General features: G+C 45.6%; 1 protein-coding gene across 1 annotated transcript in view; it reads left to right on the forward strand.

The window, feature by feature from the left end:
* BLTP2 (bridge-like lipid transfer protein family member 2) overlaps window positions 1–19586 on the forward strand; it is a 604102-nt gene that overhangs the window by 264798 nt on the left and 319718 nt on the right. The window contains exon 21 of the mRNA XM_086955158.1: window positions 18897–19087. Within this exon, the coding sequence (XP_086811284.1) occupies window positions 18897–19087 (191 nt within the window). The remainder of the gene's footprint in view (window positions 1–18896; window positions 19088–19586) is intronic.

Here is a 19586-nt window from a genome sequence, read left to right on the forward strand (position 1 = left end):
TATTGGGGAAACAGGCAGGGAGGTACGAGTAAGGATTGGCGAACATAAATCGGCGATCAAAAACAATAAGGAAAATGCCCCCCTGGTGGCGCATTGGAGAGAAAAAGGCCATAGTGAGAAAGACCTCAGGTGGGTCATCATAGAACGGATAAAGGAATTAACCAGGCTAGGTGATAGTACCACCAGACGTAAGCAGCAAGAACAGTGGTACATGATGAAGTTCAACACCATTAAAAAAGGCCTCAACTCGAGGGAAGAATGGGAAACCCTTATCTGATGCGAAAAAGTATATCCCCTCTGTAAATGGTCTATGAATAATATGAAATTAGTTCAAATATGAGTAACCCGTTCAAATATAAAAAGGAAAGACAAATACATAATAACAAGAACAAATGTGGAGGGTACACAATCATGTGCACCAAACTTTTAGAACCCTTCGCAAACGAAATTAGGGAAGAATGGCTATTTTTTCACCCCATAAGAAATAATCCTATCTAATGTAGAATAACATCGCAAATGCCATCAGCATAAGATCAGACCAACAACAATTATGAATGCCTAATGTAGGGAAGGATATTATTCCGCCGGCAATCAGTCGAACAATAGCGTTACTGTCACTACTAAAACATCAGATCAGTGGCGAATATTATCAGTGGCTAACACCATTGCTTAACATAGGGAGAAATCCCAGACTGCTAGCCTTCAGTTTTAAGTTGGCTGTGTAAAATCAGGAACCTTGTAATTTAAAACACCCTACACACTAATATAACATTAGGATTAAGACCCACAATAATGAACGCGGCATAACTTAATTAAGATAATGGAAACTAAATATGATAAAAATAGGGATTGGATAAAAGACAATACAATCCATCTAAATAAAGAGGGCCAACATTTGTTTAAATTAAAATAATATGTAGACCAACTGATCCATGTATCAAATAAATGTGGGGAAATCATTTACTTAACACAATAGATATATAGTAAAAGCGGGCTCCACTCTAAGATGGCGACACCGCTCACATAAATCACGCCTTGCTCACGAGTCAATCGACCAGCTGTGAGTAATTTTGAGTAATCAATCCAACATAAATAGCCGAGCGTGCAGCTTACTCGCTAGAGTGCAGATTGAACGAGGCAGAAACGAGGCGCCACACGCACAAAGGTAAGAAGGGGAAACCCTTTCTAAATAGGGATATGAAATAGGGAAAGGGGTCCGTGTACAGTGCGTGTAACTGGCGCCTGTCAAACGGGAACAGCATTTCAGTCGGAGCGAGCGCTCATACTAACAGCCTACAAAGTGATGTAATAGCACTATGTTAAAACCCTTGCAGGCGCCCTTGGCTTCCGTTTTTTTATCTTCCGCTTTAGTCTTAGGGGAATGCAAAAGAGCGAGGAGGGTTTTCATTTAAGCTATGTTAAAACTCATGCAGGCGCCCTTGGCTTCCGTTTGTTTATCTTCCGCTTTAGTCTAAGGGGAATGTAAAAGAGCGAGGAGGGTTTCATTAAAGCACATGTAACTAGCGTCTGTCAAACAAGTAGGACTAACACATAACATCCTTTCATTTCTGGCAAGCAGCCTTGTATGCAGTGCATTAAGATATAGAAAACTACGAGAAAATGCTAACAGGCGCTCTGTTCTTTAAAGCACATGTAACTAGCGTCTGTCAAACAAATAGAGCTAACACATAACATCCCTTCACTTCTGGCAAGCAGCCTTGTATGCATTGCATTAAGATATAGAAAAATACGAGAAAATGCAAACAGGCGCTCTGTTCCTTAGAAAGGAGGGTGAATTGGGGCAGATATAGGAAACCCAGGGTTAAAGTGTGCCTAATAACCTGTGAATTCGAGTGGAATTAGGTAGTAGGTGCATTACTTTTTTCGGAAAAATAATACTACTGCCTATAACCCAGAACGATTCTAAATAATTAAACAATGAATTGAATAATAGTGATCCTTTCACTCTACCAATTTTATGCTTTTTTTGATCCTATCAGAACATATCCAGTTTCAGCGAGGCCCCCCATATATGCCCGTTCAAAGCGAGTTTTAAATCATTACAGGTAAGAATAAGTGTTAAACAACCATATAAGAATGCCAATTATTTGTATCACAGAGGCATAGAAACATATCATCTCTCTCCAATCAGATAAACGAGTTTTAAAACGAAAAGAATAAAGAAAAAGACAAGACCAAATTTGAGAATAAAGAATATCACCAATAGAAGCTTGAAAGATCACACAGAGGTAATGAGTGAACATTAGATACTACCCTGGAGTGTAGAACAAACTTTGAGCCCGGCTTTTGAATATCTGTTACATCTACCCTTAGGCCAAATACAGCCTGTGATCCTACAGCGATTGCCCTGGAACGACCTAATTGGCGCCCAGGACCCACCGATAAAGGAATGGTGTTTTATCCTTTCACCTACATTTAGGTGAGGTTGCTGGTATTACCCAACATATATATAACTTGCACCTCTCACTCCGTATTTTTGGAGTCCCCCCCTCCCTAGCAATGATTTCCACATACGAATAGTATTTGAAGGGAATGAAATGTTGCATATGACTTCCAATTAGTTCAATGGAAATATCAATTGTACACAACTGGTATATTTAACAATTGTGGAGTTTCTTAATGTTAAGAGCAATTGCAGATGGTACCCACATCAAGGAAAATTGAAGAGGCTCATACCATTGGTCATTGAGGAGGGCTAACATGAATATATCCTGAGTTTCAGTATAATACAGGAGATAAAAGCATATAGAGAATATGACTATGAATTTAGGGCAAATAGACTCTGACATAATATTATTTCGCCCCATATACAGGGAAAGTGAAGTCTTTCTTGTACGGAAAACCCCTATCAAGAAGTCCTGAGGAAGGTGCCACATTACCAAGTGCAAAGCACCGAAACGCGTCGACGCATTCCTACATGAGAGAATCCACCCTTAGCCCAAACGCACTGGATGCACATATATTATTGTCACATGTGTGTCATAGTACATAGGCCATGTTCTGTTAGTGGATCTAGGAATCAATTGTGGTAGAAACATCAAAGTGCCATCGTTTTAAAGGGGTCTTTTTTCTTTTCTTCTTTTTATATGTGTTGTCTATAATAACCAATGTTTGTGTTCATGATATGCAATGTAATGTGAATATACTTATATGCTTTACAGTTTTTTATCATTCAATGACATCTTGCTGATTAACTTTGACTTTTCAGGGAAAGGTTCCTTTGAAATTTTAAATGTGTACATTTTTATTGTAAATTTTTGTTTCATTTTTAATAAAAAACCTAGATTGTTAACAAGTACTTTTCGTTGTGGGAATCATTATAAAATTCTCTGTTCTTCTGATGGTGACCTACAGTAACCTGCTAACTGGGGACTGTAGTGCAACCGTGCGAGCATTGACACCAGTAACGTATTGATACACCCCAGGGATTTCCCTTTGACTTTTTGTTCTTATGTTTTAACACCTTTAGTCTGCACAAAGCTGCCAGAAAATCCAATACCTTATATTTCATTTTGAAAACCTCTAATTCTCACTCCTAAGTTCCCAGAGTCAGAGAACTGCCCCTTCCATTTCTGTTCGTCCCCAACACTATCACCTGCCCTCTGATCACTGCTTAAACGAGCTCCACATGCCAACACCTTTCCATTCTTTGAACTCTTTTGAGTTAAAAACTTTGGCTGATTGAAACTATTATGTCTAGTATTGCAACATGGTCTGTAGATGAAGCACTGTTGAATGTGTTGTCTCGAATTATACCATCCCATGTGCTGCTTAGTCTCACTTGTCACCGATACATGGACCAAGAAGTTACTAATCTATATTTCCCTTAAATCCTTACCATAATCCTCTGAGATGAACATGTTGTCTATCTTGGTATATGACTTATTAGCATGGGTTTAATTGTGTATTTATGTTTTTCTGAATAGTATGCACTCCTGGCATGCCATTCGGATGCTTTTGTTCTGTAATTTGGCATTTCTAATATCACACCACTGATTGTACCTTGGAATTTGATTTATCTAAATCTCCCTTCAAGATTGAGTTAATATCCCTTCCCTCCCCTTAGTAGCCAAACTTTCATTTGTTAGTTTCTCTACTCTCTCAAGGAAATCCATCAGTAACTCAGGCTGGCAGAAGTGTACACAGATACAATTGTGATAGTTGTGTCCTTAACTGTCCCTTTCAAGATAATATATTGTATGTTTGTCATTACAGGTTTTTTTATGTGTAAAGGGGAACTTTGTTTTCCTGGAAATAACCACCCTGCTGGTTTTGGCATCTTTGAAAGATAACTACTGGTGAGGGAATCCCCTCAGTCTGCCCTGCCTCCCACCCCCAATAAATAAATCTGTTTAGTTTATGTAATTAATATCACTTTTGAAGGCATTTAGAAGATTCAATATCCACATCGTCTTGTTAGAGTGGTATTGTACCCTTTTGCAACTAGCCTTTCATATTTATAAACCGGAGTGTTAATCTACATCATGCAACTGAACCACCAACACATGTATGTGATTCTTCCCATTGTCACCTACTCTGCTCCTTCTTCAGTCTTTCTCCCCTAGTTTCCCATGCTAATCTTGAAAACGGTTGTAGCTAGGTCTTCGCAGATTACCATGTCTGTGCAAAACTTGAATCTGAGATACCTGTGGCCAAAGTTGTTCCCTACACCTTCCTCCGCAATCAAGCGTTTCTAAATTAGCCTTTCCATTCCCTTCCCATTGCTTTCTCCACCTAGGGCTTTTTGAAAACCGCAATACCCACCGCAATCATTTCACTTTCCTCAAACCCCAAATATTCGTCTCCCATGAGGGCTGTTTGATTGGTCACAGTCATGTTCTGAGTGCATTTTATCGTCCCTTAGCAAAGTTCTTTGTTTCAGTACTCCTTGCCTCCTCCATGAGCATTCTAGTCTCTGCTGTTCCCACCTCCAACGTATCGAATCAAGAGATTTTCAGTAGTTGATACTTTAGTGCGGATAATGTCTCTGTTTACAAGATTATACTCCCTTCTTTCGATGTTGCTTGGTGCGATTTGCTCAGTTCAAACAGCAGTCCAACAGGAAAAGCCTGTCTGTTTCTAAAGTTCATATCTTGTAGCTTATCTATAATCCTTATGGTGCCTTTCTTGTTGCCACCATTATCTGAGATAGGTCTAGTAGTAGGATGAACGTCTGGGCATTCAAGACTAGATTTGTCTGTGTTCATTAATTGTTTATGGAGAGTGAAGGAATTGATTTTCAACAGTAAGTCTCTAGGATGTCCAGCTATGCATTTTCTTAGTTTTGATGTTGACTGTTAAAGATACCCTTCAGTGACTCTCTTTTCTTCTTACACATTTTAGTCTGGATACAGTCCCTTCATCAGTGATTTTTGAATGCCCACATGTATTCCAAAATAATTGTGTCAATACCTGTAAGTGTTGCAGTCCCTTGCCTGTACAAGTTGTGCATCATTTTAAATTCTTAGATGCCCGCCACATTTGCCTGTGTTACATTCCCCAAATAACTGGCCTTCATGCACGCTATAGCTTGAGTCGGGCCCTTTTCTATTGTTAGGTCTGTTTTTAACCCTTTGATGAAACCTTGAGCACATAAGTGATTTAGGCACAAATGGGGGGAATATGTGACATTGATCCACATTCGGTCCATCACTTGTTGTTTTTGCAATTAGGCACAAATACAGCAGTATAATCAGTTTTCTTGCCTTGTTCTGTTCTATTATGTTTTTGGTGGGTGCTTATACCTTTCCTGTACTTTCTTAAATGCAAAGAGGTATTCCCCCTCCTTTTGATTTTTTGCTGGTCATTGAAGGCTCACTTCAGTTATCCAAATCATTGGGTAGCCTGACACACTGCTCACAATCTGCAATAGCATAACATAAAATAAACACAATTGTTTATACCTCGAAACATGGTGTTCTCAACTGTAGTTCATAGCTTCACAGTATAGGGGAGATGATAGCACCTCAGCCAACATCACACCCAAATGATTGCCCTTGCAGATGCAGAACACACTTTAAAGAGTTATAAAGCAGAGCAGGCTGTTTTTTTAAACTTTTCTCATGGGCTTCCGAATTGTTCCTCCTATCCCCTGCTCTTGTTTGGAGCGAATATAGAAGGTAGCACCTTTATAGGCTGTCTTTACCACATCTCATTCTGCTCCAGTGACTATATGTCAACCTCAGCTGTCGTGTCCTCCTCTTGCTGCCTCTCACTGACACTCAAGGTGGGTGGCCGTACTGTAAGCCTATTGTGGGAACTGACTGTGATGATCTGTTCGAGGCAGGTGGGCTGCTGAATTCATATCTGTGCATAGATCGCCGCCTAGTGTTGGGTCCGGATGATTGCACATTGTTGTCCTGGAAGAGTCTTCGAAGTATCACGAGATAGGTGGCTCCTCCCCTGGACTACAGTGCGCATGGGCATCGACTCCATCCCCAGATTGTTTTTTTCCGCCATTGGGTTCGGATGTCTTTGGTTCCCTCTTGTCGGAATCGATCAAGAAAAAACTTTAATTGAGACCAAAAGGTCTTTAGTCTTACGTCGGTATTGTCTTGCGTTCGGCTTAGCAACTTTTTCTCGGCTCCGAGCCGAGCTCTGTACTTCCGCGTGCTTTCGGCGCGGAGGGCCTTGTCGACGCTCCAGACTCATCGACCATCCATCATGGACCGAAGTCCATTCAAAAGATGTCCGTTGTGTAACTCGAAGTACCCACGCATCGATGTCCACCCGGTGTGCAACAAGTGCCTGTCGCCGGACCACGATGAGGCCAAGTGTATGGCCTGTTCGAGATTCCGGTCCAAGAAGACACTCAAGCTCCGTTGAGCTGCGTGCCTGGAGGCCCAGCAATCTGCACCGGCGCCTACGGACATTTTCGATGCTGGGGAGTTCGAGGATGAAGATATCCAGGACGTCTCAGAATCTAACCCCGCGTTGGATGTCGAGGAAGACTACGACGCTGAGGCCGAAGCTTTCAAAAGCGAAGAAGTCGTCAAGGAGGTAGGAGACGACGACGGGGCCCAAGGGGCCATGGAGGATCTCCATAAAGTGCGCTCTGGACTCGGCTGACACCGCTGCACGCGCCATTAACACCAGTGTTATGCTGCGGAGACATGCCTGGCTGAGAATATCTGGTTTCAAGCCAGACATCCAGACCACCATCTTGAACCAAACAGTCAACCCGGATCACCTGTTTGGCCCGGAGGTTGACACCACCCTAGAAAAAATGACAAGCATTTACAATGCAATGGTCTCGGCATTATTAAAGGTAGAGCTATTGGCATTGCTCATGACATTTTTTTTTTTAAATCATAAATAAATGGCATTATCATTTATATTGCCAATAGCTTGCATATGCGAGACCTATTGCATTAGTACCCACACACAGAGTAAGTAGTAGAGTGAGTAGTTGATAGTGAGTAGGAGAGAGTTATTAGGAAAGCGAGTATTAGAGAGCGAGTAGTACAAAGTGAAAGAGTGAGTATTAAATAGTGAGAGAGTGAGTAGTAAATAGTCCTAGAGCCACACATATTTACATGCACAGCCACACCCTTACATATACATAGTGTATTTTTAGTTTCAGTAGTAAAGAGTGAGTAGTATAGAGTGACTAATTATGAGTGAGTAATGTTGAGTAGTAGAGTGTGTGTGTGTGTGTGTGTGTGAGAGAGAGAGTGTGTGTGAGAGAGAGAGTGTGAGTGAGAGAGTGTGAGTGAGAGAGTGTGAGTGAGAGAGTGTGTGTGAGAGAGTGTGTGTGTGAGAGAGTGTGTGTGTGAGAGAGTGTGTGTGTGAGAGTGTGTGTGTGAGAGAGAGTGTGTGTGAGAGAGAGTGTGTGTGAGAGAGAGTGTGTGTGAGAGAGAGTGTGTGTGAGAGAGAGTGTGTGTGAGAGAGAGTGTGTGTTTGTGAGAGAGAGTGTGTGTTTGTGAGAGAGAGTGTGTTTGTGAGAGAGAGTGTGTGTTTGTGAGAGAGAGTGTGTGTTTGTGAGAGAGAGTGTGTGTTTGTGAGAGAGAGTGTGTGTTTGTGAGAGAGAGTGTGTGTTTGTGAGAGAGAGAGTGTGTTTGTGAGAGAGAGAGTGTGGTTGTGAGAGAGAGAGTGTGGTTGTGAGAGAGAGAGTGTGGTTGTGAGAGAGAGAGTGTGGTTGTGAGAGAGAGAGTGTGGTTGTGAGAGAGTGTGTTTGTGAGAGAGTGTGTTTGTGAGAGAGAGTGTGTGTTTGTGAGAGAGAGTGTGTGTTTGTGAGAGAGAGTGTGTGTTTGTGAGAGAGAGTGTGTGTTTGTGAGAGAGAGTGTGTGTTTGTGAGAGAGAGTGTGTGTTTGTGAGAGAGAGTGTGTGTTTGTGAGAGAGAGAGTGTGTTTGTGAGAGAGAGAGTGTGTTTGTGAGAGAGAGAGTGTGTTTGTGAGAGAGAGAGTGTGGTTGTGAGAGAGTGTGTTTGTGAGAGAGTGTGTTTGTGAGAGAGTGTGTTTGTTGTGAGAGAGAGAGTGTGTTTGTGAGAGAGTGTGTTTGTGAGAGAGTGTGTTTGTGAGTGAGAGTGTGTTTGTGAGTGAGAGTGTGTTTGTGAGTGAGAGTGTGTTTGTGAGTGAGAGTGTGTTTGTGAGTGAGAGTGTGTTTGTGAGTGAGAGTGTGTTTGTGAGTGAGAGTGTGTTTGTGAGTGAGAGTGTGTTTGTGAGAGAGAGTGTGTTTGAGAGAGAGTGTGTGTGTGTGAGAGAGTGTGTTTGTGTGAGAGAGAGAGTGTGTGTGTGAGAGAGAGAGTGTGTGTGTGTGAGTGCGTGTGTGTGTGAGTGTGTGTGTGAGTGAGAGAGTGTGTGTGTGTGTGAGAGAGAGTGTGAGAGAGAGAGTGTTGTGAGAGAGAGTGTGAGAGACAGAGTGGGAGAGAGACAGGAAGGTGCACTGGCCTACAAAGGCCTGGCAAACTTGTAATGTTTTGAAAGTGTGATCCTTTAGGGTTTGGGCATGAGCCATTAAGGTTGGCCGTGGCTTTTGAGAGTTGACTTTGTCAAAGCAGCTCAGGAACTACAGTTAACAACCCCAACAGAACCACCAAAGTACCCGATGCTGCCTCCCATCAAAGCTGAAAACACTGCACTGAGTTACAACAGTGCAGAGCTACCACCCATGACCTGGAAAGCTACATGTAAGGTGTTCCAAATCACATGGCTGTTCATCGTACAAAAATGTCTCATCACCCGATGTGACCGTGTGAAGAGTGTCAATACCATGTAGCACACAACAACACCGTCTGAGCAGGATGCTGTGTACACATCAGCTGAAAAACTGAACCTTCAAATATATAATTTTTTGGCCATTATCAATAAAAATATTGAATTGCATGGCAGAATACATTAATCTTAATATAACGCTTCATACCACACTCCTTCCGTTTTTAAATACTGTAAACACTTTAATGATACCTAATTTACCGACCTCAGAAGGGTGAAAGTCAGAGCCAGCCTTGCCAAGATTCGAATTCAATGACTTGGAGATCACTGCATGTTTCATCAGTAAATATTAAACTCCGCTATCCTGACGGCCTTTACATAGGGGCATTAAGCCAGGAACAGTTTGGAAACAGAGTTGCAACAGCCCAGTATACTTCCTGTTACTTCTACTGGCTTTAGACTACGGGTAGACGAGCAATGTCAGGGGTACCAAAGCCCAAACATCGGATCTATTGATTTTTTATAGCGCAAATTTAGCCCAGGGTCCTTACAGCGCTTTGCATGAGCCCCAGATTATATTACTCTCTGTTTTAAAGCGCAGGGAGATTAAGTAATTTGCCCAGAATCACAGGTTGTTGAGCTAAAGCCAGGAATGGAACCTCGTTGTCCAAGTCCAAAGTCAGCAGCTCTGGCCAGAAGGCCAAATTGTACTTCAGAACTAGCTTTGTGATTTACAATGTGTGGGTGTATGCAGATAGATTCCTTCCTGCCCTCTCTACCTAACTCCTGCAATGCGCAAGAGTTCCTGAAGGGATGGAGGGGGAGAATGCACCCTGCAAAGACTGAGACACCCCAACATGTCCCCTATGGACTCACCTCCTCCAGACGCCTTAACGATGAGAGGAAGGGCGAGGAGGGTTAGACACACTCCCTGGACCTTCATCCTTGCAGAGCCGATGGAAGACTGACACCTCTGTCTTCTGTTCACGAGTGTTCCACCAGGATGGTGCACCTCCTAGGTTCCCGTGCACTAGTGCTCCCACAGAGCGGAGCAACCCCCTGGCCCCTCTCACCGGTGCTCGTCCCGAAGTGGTACAGGAAGGACACTGCCTCACTTGCACTAGTGTCCACAGCAGTTCGGCGCCCTGGACCCCGTGCAATAATGCCCACCGCACAGCAGTCAGCCCCCTGGTCCCCGTGCACACGTATCTACCCCCGACCAGTCCGGCACCCTGGTCCGGAGCACTGAAGTTAGGTAATGCAGTGCACTAATTCCTACCACACACGAACCATCACTCTAGCTCCTGTGCACAAGTATCCACCCTAGAACAGTCCGGCACCCAGGTGCACAAATGTCAACTCCAGAGCAGGTGCCTACTTTACTTCACCTCAGCTGTGCGAGGGGGGGGGGGAAAGAGACACGGACAGCGGGGGCGGGAAAGGAGACACTGACAGCGGGGGGGAGCGGGGAAGGAGACACAGACAGGGGGGGAGCGGGAAAGGAGACACGGACAGGGGGGGGGAGCGGGAAAGGAGACACGGACAGCAAGGGGGGGGTGGCCGGAAAGGAGACACGGACAGCGGGAGGGGGGGGGCGGGAAAGGAGACACGGACAGGGGGGGTGGCCGGAAAGGAGACACGGACAGCGGGAGGGGGGGCGGGAAAGGAGACACAGACAACGGGGGGCGGGAAAGGAGACACGGCTAGCGGCACACACACATCATACATAAAGACAGATACCAGCTCCTAGGTTCCCGTGCACTAGTGCTCCCACAGAGCGGAGCAACCCCCTGGCCCCTCTCACCGGTGCTCGTCCCGAAGTGGTACAGGAAGGACACTGCCTCACTTGCAGTAGTGTCCACAGCAGTTCGGCGCCCTGGACCCCGTGCAATAATGCCCACCGGGGGGGAGGCGGAAAAGGAGACACGGACAACGGGGGGGCGGGAAAGGAGACACGGCTAGCGGCACACACACATCATACATAAAGAGAGCCCGTGATCAGAGACAGATGAGGCGAGCCTCGGCCATGAAGTTTTCAGTCTAAGGCTCGTTTTTTTTCCTATACCATGCGCTCATATTAAAAGCGTGCATCTTTAGAGCACGCTACTTACCCGCTAGCACCCACGTGGTGCCTACTTTACTTCACCTCAGCTGTGCGCCCATCCTGGCTGCAAATAAAGGCCCTTCAGCAAAACGCCCGGGTTGCAATCTCGGCTCAGCAGCGGGCCGTCGCCGCGGTGACGTGGGCAGCTTGAGTCGCGGGAGGAGGGCGGGAACAAACACGGACAGCGGGAGGGGGGCGGGGAAAAGACATGGCGGGGAAGAATACAACGGCCGACCTAATCAGCGGGAGGAGGGCGGAAACAGAGACGGACAGCGGGAGGGGGGCGGGAAAAAGACAGCGGGAAACGAGGACAGCAGCCTACCTCATCTTAAGGAGACTTAAAATGGCGGCCACAAGCTTTAGAAATTTTTCGGAATTGGAGGCGTGTTTTGCTGTTCTGAGTGACGGACGACGTCACTGTCTAAAGAACAGCAAAAATGACGCCCCCAAATCCGAAAAAGACGGGGCTTCTTTGGAGGGACGGCTCTCTCCTCCAATGGCTGGCCTCCATTTAGGAAGCCAGCCAATGGTGGAGAGACAGAGCAGGGAGGCGGGACCTTCTGCGCTACTGAGAGTCATTAAATCTCCGGCCTAAGACTGCGCAAGCGCAGCCTTTTAGGCCTTCGACCTAAAAAAGGACACTGACACTGCAAAATCCATGGGTGCCTTGCAGTCCCAGCAGTTTCGGGTGGGTCCTTTCGTCGCTCCAATACCAGAGGCACCTCAAGGGGTCAGTTTTCGCAGTCCGCGCAGTTCTACAAAGGCAACACCCAGACTACTTATGCCAACAAGAGTCGAGGTGGATACCACGGCAACAGCGCCAAAGGCAGAGGACGTGGCAACAACAGCTCCAGGTCCTCTACCGCCAACAAACAGTGACGCATTGTCACTGCCCCCCGACCAGACAACACCGGTCGGGGGGAGACTTCAGCAGTTCCTGCCCGTGTGGAAGTCCATCACCACGAACAGGTGGGTCAGAAAGCTTATCCAATTTGGTTATTGTCTGGAGTTAACATCCACTCCCCCCAACATACCCCCAAGGCCCCGTCCTATGTCGGGCGAGCACTTGCACTTATTGCAGTAGGAGGTCAACGTCATGCTGCAAAAAGGGGCTATAGAGCTCGTGCCCATGCAGGAAAGAGGCACGGGAGTTTACTCCCTGTACTTCCTGATTCCAAAGAAAGACGGGTCCCTCAGGCCCATCCTGGATCTCAGGCCCCACAACTTCTACATCCTGTCAGAGCACTTCCACATGCTAACACTGCAGCAAGTGCTCCCGCTGCTCCAACAGGGGGACTTGCTCGCAACTTTAGACCTGAAGGATGCGTACTTTCACATTCCACTACATCCTTCACACAGAAAATACCTCAGGTTCACCATCCAAAACCAGCACTACCAATTCAGGGTTTTGCCTTTCGGTGTCACCACGGCACCCAGGGTGTTCACAAAGTGCCTGGCGACGGTGGCGGCACATCTGAGATGACAAAACATCCACGTCTACCCCTATCTGGACGACTGGCTCATCCAAGCGAAGTCAGCCAGCAGTGTGCCGACCACGTGTCCCACACCATTCACCTCCTGCACGGTCTGGGATTCTCACTGAATTACCCAAAATCCCACCTCCAGCCCGCCCTCATATGGCAGTATCTGGGTGCGACCATAGACACTCTGGCGGCCACAGCACAGCCGAATTCGGTGAGAGTCAGCAGCATTCAATCGCTGATCCAAAAATTCAGACCTCAACACTCGCTTCCAGCAAGAGTGTTCATGAGGTTGATAGGCATGATGGCCTCCTGCATCTCCATTGTCCCGCACGCGAGACTACATATGCGTCCGCTTCAGGAGTGCTTGGCACGTCAGTGGACTCAGGCTCACAACCAGTTGAAAGACCTAGTGTTGGTGAGCGGTCGGGCATACAACTCTCTGCATTGGTGGAATCCACGAAACCTTTGCAAGGGCCGACCGTTCCAGGAGCCTGTGCCACAGATTATCCTGACGACGGACGCTTCTCTCCAGGGATGGAGAGCGCATGTACTCCAATACACTCTGCAGGGACTATGGACGCAACAACAAGGGAAGATGCACATCAATGTTCTGGAACTGATGGCAATCTTCATGGCATTAAAAGCATTCAAGGTACATCTGTGCAACAAGGTTGTGTTGATCCGGACGGACAACATGACAGCAATGTACTACATTCAAAAGCAGGGAGGCACACACTCTCCGCAGCTGCCTCATCTGGCTCAGAGCATGTGGAAGTGGGCCATTCAGAGGAACATCTTCCTCATGGCAGAGCATCTCCCGGGCAAGGACAATCAGATGGCGGACCTGCTCAGCAGGCACAGCCACCAGATGCACGAGTGGGAGATACATCCATCAGTACTCCAGCCGTACTTCCAAAGGTGGGGTCATCCAGAGATAGACCTGTTCGCCACAAAGGAGAACGCAAAATGCCAAAGCTTCGCCGCCAGGTTCCCACACCCACAGTCGCAGGGCAATGCGATATGGATGAACTGGTCAGGCAAATTTGCGTACGCTTTTCCCCCAGCACCTCTGATACCGCTGGTGGCACGCAAGCTCAGGCAGCACTCGATGACTCTCATCCTGGTTGCTCCATGGTACCGCATCAGAGACTACATCTCACACCCAGCCTTCTGACGCAGAGCCATGGCGACATTCAGCACCCAGATCCGCAACCGCTCAACCTGGCGATCTGGCTCCTGAGGTCTTAGAGTTTGGCTACCTGCACTTACCTGCCGACTGTATGGACATCATTCGGGAGGCAAGGAAGCCCACCACTAGGGCATGCTATGCGGCAAAATGGAAGCGGTTTGTCATTTATTGTGCAGACCACAACATTAACCCGCTGGATGCTTCTATTCAGAACATCATCTGTTACCTTTTCCATCTGTACAAGTGTAATCTGGCCTATGCTTCCATTCGCATTCATCTGTCTGCAATAGCCGCTTATCTCCAAAATAGGCAGCACCTCTCCCTCTTCAGGGTGCCTGCCATCAAGGCTTTTCTGGAAGGGCTCAAACGAGTCATTCCGCCACGGACTCCACCAGCTCCTGAGTGGAATCTCAATGTGGTCCTTACCAGGCTGATGGGTCCTCCCTTTGAACCACTGCATTCCTGCGAGATTCAGTTCTTGACATGGAAAGTGGCTTTCCTTATAGCAATTACATCGCTACGGAGGGTTAGTGAATTGCAAGCCCTCACAATCCAAGAGCCATTTATTCAAATTCATTCTAACAGGGTAGTGCTTCGCACTAACCCTAAGTTTCTACCCAAAGTTGTCTCAGTTTCACATCAACCAAACAATCAAATTACCTGTTTTCTTTCAAAATCTTGAGTCACTGGCGGAGCGGATGCTCCATACCCTTGACGTTAAACGGGCCCTAATGTATTACATCGATAGGACCAAGGATTTTAGGAAAACTAAGCAACTCTTTGTCGCCTTTGCACCGCACCACAAAGGTAACCCTATTTCCAAGGCTGGTATTGCTAGGTGGATCGTTAAATGTATCCAGATCTGCTATTTAAAAGCAAAACGCACTCTTACCATTCCGCCAAGAGCCCACTCCACCAGGAAGTTAGGGGCCTCTATGGCATTCCTTGGAAACATTCCTTTGGAAGACATATGTAGAGTTGCCACATGGTCTACCACACACACATTTACTAAGCATTACTGTGTTGATGTGCACTCCAAACAGCAGGCGGCTGTAGGGCAGGCTGTTCTTAAAACACTTTTCCAAACTGCTGCCGCTGGCACGGGCGGACGCCGCTAATGGAGGGACTGCTATGTATTCTATGCACAGATATGAATTCAGCAGCACACATGCCTCGAACCGAATATGCTACTTACCAGTATGCATCTGTTCTTGGCATGTAGGGCTGCTGACATTCATATCGCCCGCCCTCCTCCCCGGCGCCTGTAGCAGCTGCAGTATTCACATATACTCATAGCATGGTCATCATTCACTGAGTTTCACTCTATCTTGGCCACAATGGCTAAAAACAATCTGGGGATGGAGTCGATGCCCATGCGCACTGTAGTCCAGGGGAGGAGCCACCTATCTCGTGATACTTCGAAGACTCTTCCAGGACAACAATGTGCAATCATCCGGACCCAACACTAGGCAGCGATCTATGCACAGATATGAATGTCAGCAGCCCTACATGCCAAGAACAGATGCATACTGGTAAGTAGCATATTCGTTACTTCTCCTGTGTTGTTAATTCCCTAGAGAGCCCTCACTTCCCTGTTCCATTCATCACCCTCCTCACTAAGGGTCTGATTTAGATCTCGGCTGTTGGGTTACTTCGTCATAACGGGGACGGATATCCCATCTGCAGAAATATAAATTCCATTATCTTTTGGGATTTATATTCTAAGGTAAGGAATCTGCAGCTAAAAGTCTGTATCGGATGAATAAGTTACTTACCTTCAGTAACGCCTTATCTGGTAGAGACTATCTAGCCACATATTCCTTACTGACCCACCCATCTTCCCCACTCTGTGAACGGATTTCTAGGGGCAGGGCTATTCCCCTTTCAGGGCCCTAATTCTTCACACCAGTGGTCATTGTTCTTCCGTTGCTCTTCCCTCCTGACAAAGAAAGTTGCAAAAAGAAATTGAAAGCCCACTGGGGAGGCTCCTATATAGGCACCACACGCCTCCTGGCACGGCCGACGAAACCACCCGGAGCCGAACAACTCCACCTACTGGCACACAGGGGGTACTGCTCACTGTAAAATTTCCAGACACACTATAACGCCTGGGAATAATTCTAAGGGAAGGAATAGAGTCTCTACCAGATAAGGCATTATGGAAGGTAGGTAACTTGTTCATTAGGGCAGACAATGGTGTGTAATGTCATTTACTGCTGTGGTCCAAAGGTATTGTTGCACTCCAGTTGCATAACCAAGTTACTCCTTCCACCCACTTGACTTTCCACGGGTAGCGCAGCTGAGCAGTCCTATGGCTGGTGCTTCTGGTGCTTTGGTTGCAGTCCCTGGATTGGGATCATCAGATAAGATCACAACTGGTAAGTGTGGGTAGAATGAGTTCTAGATAACAAGTGTTAGGTGCTGGTAGGATGGGTTCTAAATGCTGGGAACCTACAGCAAAGTCCACCGTGATTACTAAATTCAAGTGCTTCTATTTTAGATTGGCCACTCACAGTTAAGATGTTCATCTTCAGGGAATATAGCAGAACCTGGGGTACCCACTGGGTCTTCTAATTCCATCAGTTGGAACTGGGATATAGGATAATTGACCAGCTATGACCTTAACTGTCTGGTACTGCAGAACAGTTGGAGTTAGAGAGGCTGTTTCTAAAATCACTGGACGCTAGATGTGACAAAAAACGCTATCTCAAGACCTGTGCCTATGAGTTAATAGATCTGTCTTCTTGTGGGGCTAAATCTCCGCAGATCTTGTCCCCTTTAAGGTACTCAACAGGTTATTTACCAGTAGAGACAAACCAACCTCATGGTCATTTAAAGCGTCTCTGTAGTTCCTTGTGCTCTGGATCACACAGCTAACTTGGCTGCAATGTCCTCTTTACTACAGGAGGGCATTCTGGAGTTGTTCTTGCAGAGCTTTAATCCACTGGGCTTGATTGTCCTCTCTGTCCAGTACGTGCTCATGCTGCACAATTCTGCTTTGTCTTGGAAGAAGGTCATAAACGCCTGGGAAGTCTCGCATCAAGGCTCTGACCCTCATGGATCTCCTTTCCAGGCCAAGACTCTTTAGAGTCAAGTTGAATTAAGCACTGGCCCGAGGGGGGCCACTAATAATCCTTATCCAACATCCAACTTTGTGTGTATTGGTGGGGAATTCGAGCTAACTAAAGAGCAATCTTCATTCAAACATGAAACACCCTTTTAATCAGGAGTGAGATTATTTTCTGGGATTTTATATCCGTTTTCCTGGCTTAGGTCTGGCAGTTAGTCATAGCTAGTTTTAACTTGTCATGGGGCCTAGAAGTTTAGACCCATGCAACCACTGCCAACCTCCCCTGCACAACATAGAAAATTAGGGGTTTCAGGTTCAGTGGGGGAAAGCTTGTTTCGCAGGGAAGAAATTAAGGTTCATCCCTAACCCACCAGATTGCTACAGTTCAGGTATGGGAATCCGGAGGGGAGATAAGCAGGATATTGAGCCTGCAGAGGATAAAGACTACCACCATGAAACCAAACATTGTGTGCAGATTCACACAGTATATTCTGTATGGATACTATTCACCTTGCACTCATTCTCCTGTCCCCTACACCATGCACATGTATCACAGCTCACTGCACCACATATACAACATAGGCAACTCTGGTTATGGTAAGGCTGTGTGAATTTTAGTCTTTGGAAGCCAGTAGGCAGCACCCCTAACCCAGGGTAAAAGTAAGAAGGCATGTATTTCTAAACTATATGTAAACTACCACCAGTCACCTCATAGCCTGTTAAGAGGGGGCAAACATTTTCCCTTGACAGTGGTTTGAGATGCACTTTCAGTACAGTCCCAAGTCTCTGAATTGAAGCAAAAACCGTGGGTCCATTTTGAATGGACTCACAAACTGTTAAATCAACGCAGAGAAAATATGAAGTAACCCAAATAACATCTATGCCCATATTGGCTCCGCAAGCCACACTGTTTTACACTGGTCCAACAGTACAAAGAGTGTCATACTTTCAATTACTCTCTTACAGAACTCAATTTGATTCTCTCCCTAATGAAAAATACCAATAAAAAAAAAACTAATAATTTTACTCCTGTATGAAATACCCAAACATTCTTCCCATTTGATATTAGAGAACAACGCATAGTAGCCCTGCTCAATCTGAATGAACGGTATACCAGTATATGAAAAATATATGTATTTGTTTAATATTCAGTTGTTTGGAAGTTATATGTTGCCTGGGCTTTTTCAAAGACCTAAAACGCTGGGATACGGCATTGAACTGCCCTTGGCTAGTAATTTTTGACAAAAGCTTAAAAGATCATTATGGCTGATAACAGATAACTAATGGTCAGTCTCCTCCATAAAATAAAGGGAAAAAAATGCTGCCTTCTGTAATGTTGTGCTGTGTGTCTTTATGCAGTGTTATCTTGAAAAATACACACTTATAGTTTTCATTTACATATTGGCCTTTTTTGAATAGTGAAAAAGAAAAATATTTAGGGCCTGATTACGATCTTGGCGGACAGGGTTACTCAGTCACAAACGTGATGGATATATCGTCCGCCAAATTACAATTCCATTATATCCTTTTAAACTCAAAATACAGCAGATGGGATATCCGTCACGTTTTTGATGGAGATCCTCGTCCACCAAGATTGTAATCAGGCTCTAAGTGATAGAAATTGAGTAGTTGATTTTATTTTGACATTACATGTTAACCCACCTGAGATGAGCAGGTTTGCTCCATGTAACCTATTTAAGCTGTGTCCATACCTGAAAAGGAAGGCTGTCTTTTTAAAAGAAAGATACATTGTTTGTGTGGACAATGATGTGGACTGTCTTATGCTGTTTATTGGGTGAGCTCTGTCTTTCTTACAGTCTTTTCATTTGTCTCTGAGCAGAAACCTCTCTGATAACATATGCCATTTTCTTCTCAGATATTTCCCAGCCGCGTATTCTGCTGTATAGTAGCACTCTCCGCTGGATGCAGAATTTCTGGGCCACCTGGACGAGCGTGACACGTCCAATATGTCGAGGAAAACTCTTTAACAACCTGAAACCTAGCAAGAAAAAACTGGGACAACATTACAAGCAGCTGTCGTACACAGCAATCTTCCCACAGCTGCAGGTGAGTAGACTCGCACTGTACATACAACACTCTTTCTAGAGCTGCTGATATGTGAGCAAATGCTAACACCACCAGGTTATGTAAACCAAGATTTGTACTGTTTCCAGTCTCCTCTAATAGAACAGTGGTTTGTATTAAATGCAGTTGTAACTCAACAGTGATCTCTTCCCTTACAAGTTGCAATATTCTTGAGGCAAGGACTTTTATTAACTCTTCTTGAGGACTAGGAGCTCTGTGAATGACCCTTAGAAATACATTTGCAGCTTATATAGAAGGGCCTGTGTGATGGACATTGATTCACCATAGTGCAAGGGGCAGCTAAATTTGCATTGTGTACCAAATGAAACATAACTTCATAATTCAACCACTACCTTCATGGCCCGTGAGACAAGCCATAGCAAGGGTAGGTCCCGGAATGCCAAGAAGCAAGTCTGGGGTTGCAGCTAGTGACTCTGGCTATTTCTAAATAACATCCCTGCCCTGTAATAATTAGACTGCT

The sequence above is a fragment of the Lissotriton vulgaris genome, chromosome 2_1, assembly GCF_964263255.1.
Source record: "Lissotriton vulgaris chromosome 2_1, aLisVul1.2, whole genome shotgun sequence".
Classification (NCBI taxonomy): Eukaryota; Metazoa; Chordata; class Amphibia; order Caudata; family Salamandridae; genus Lissotriton; species Lissotriton vulgaris.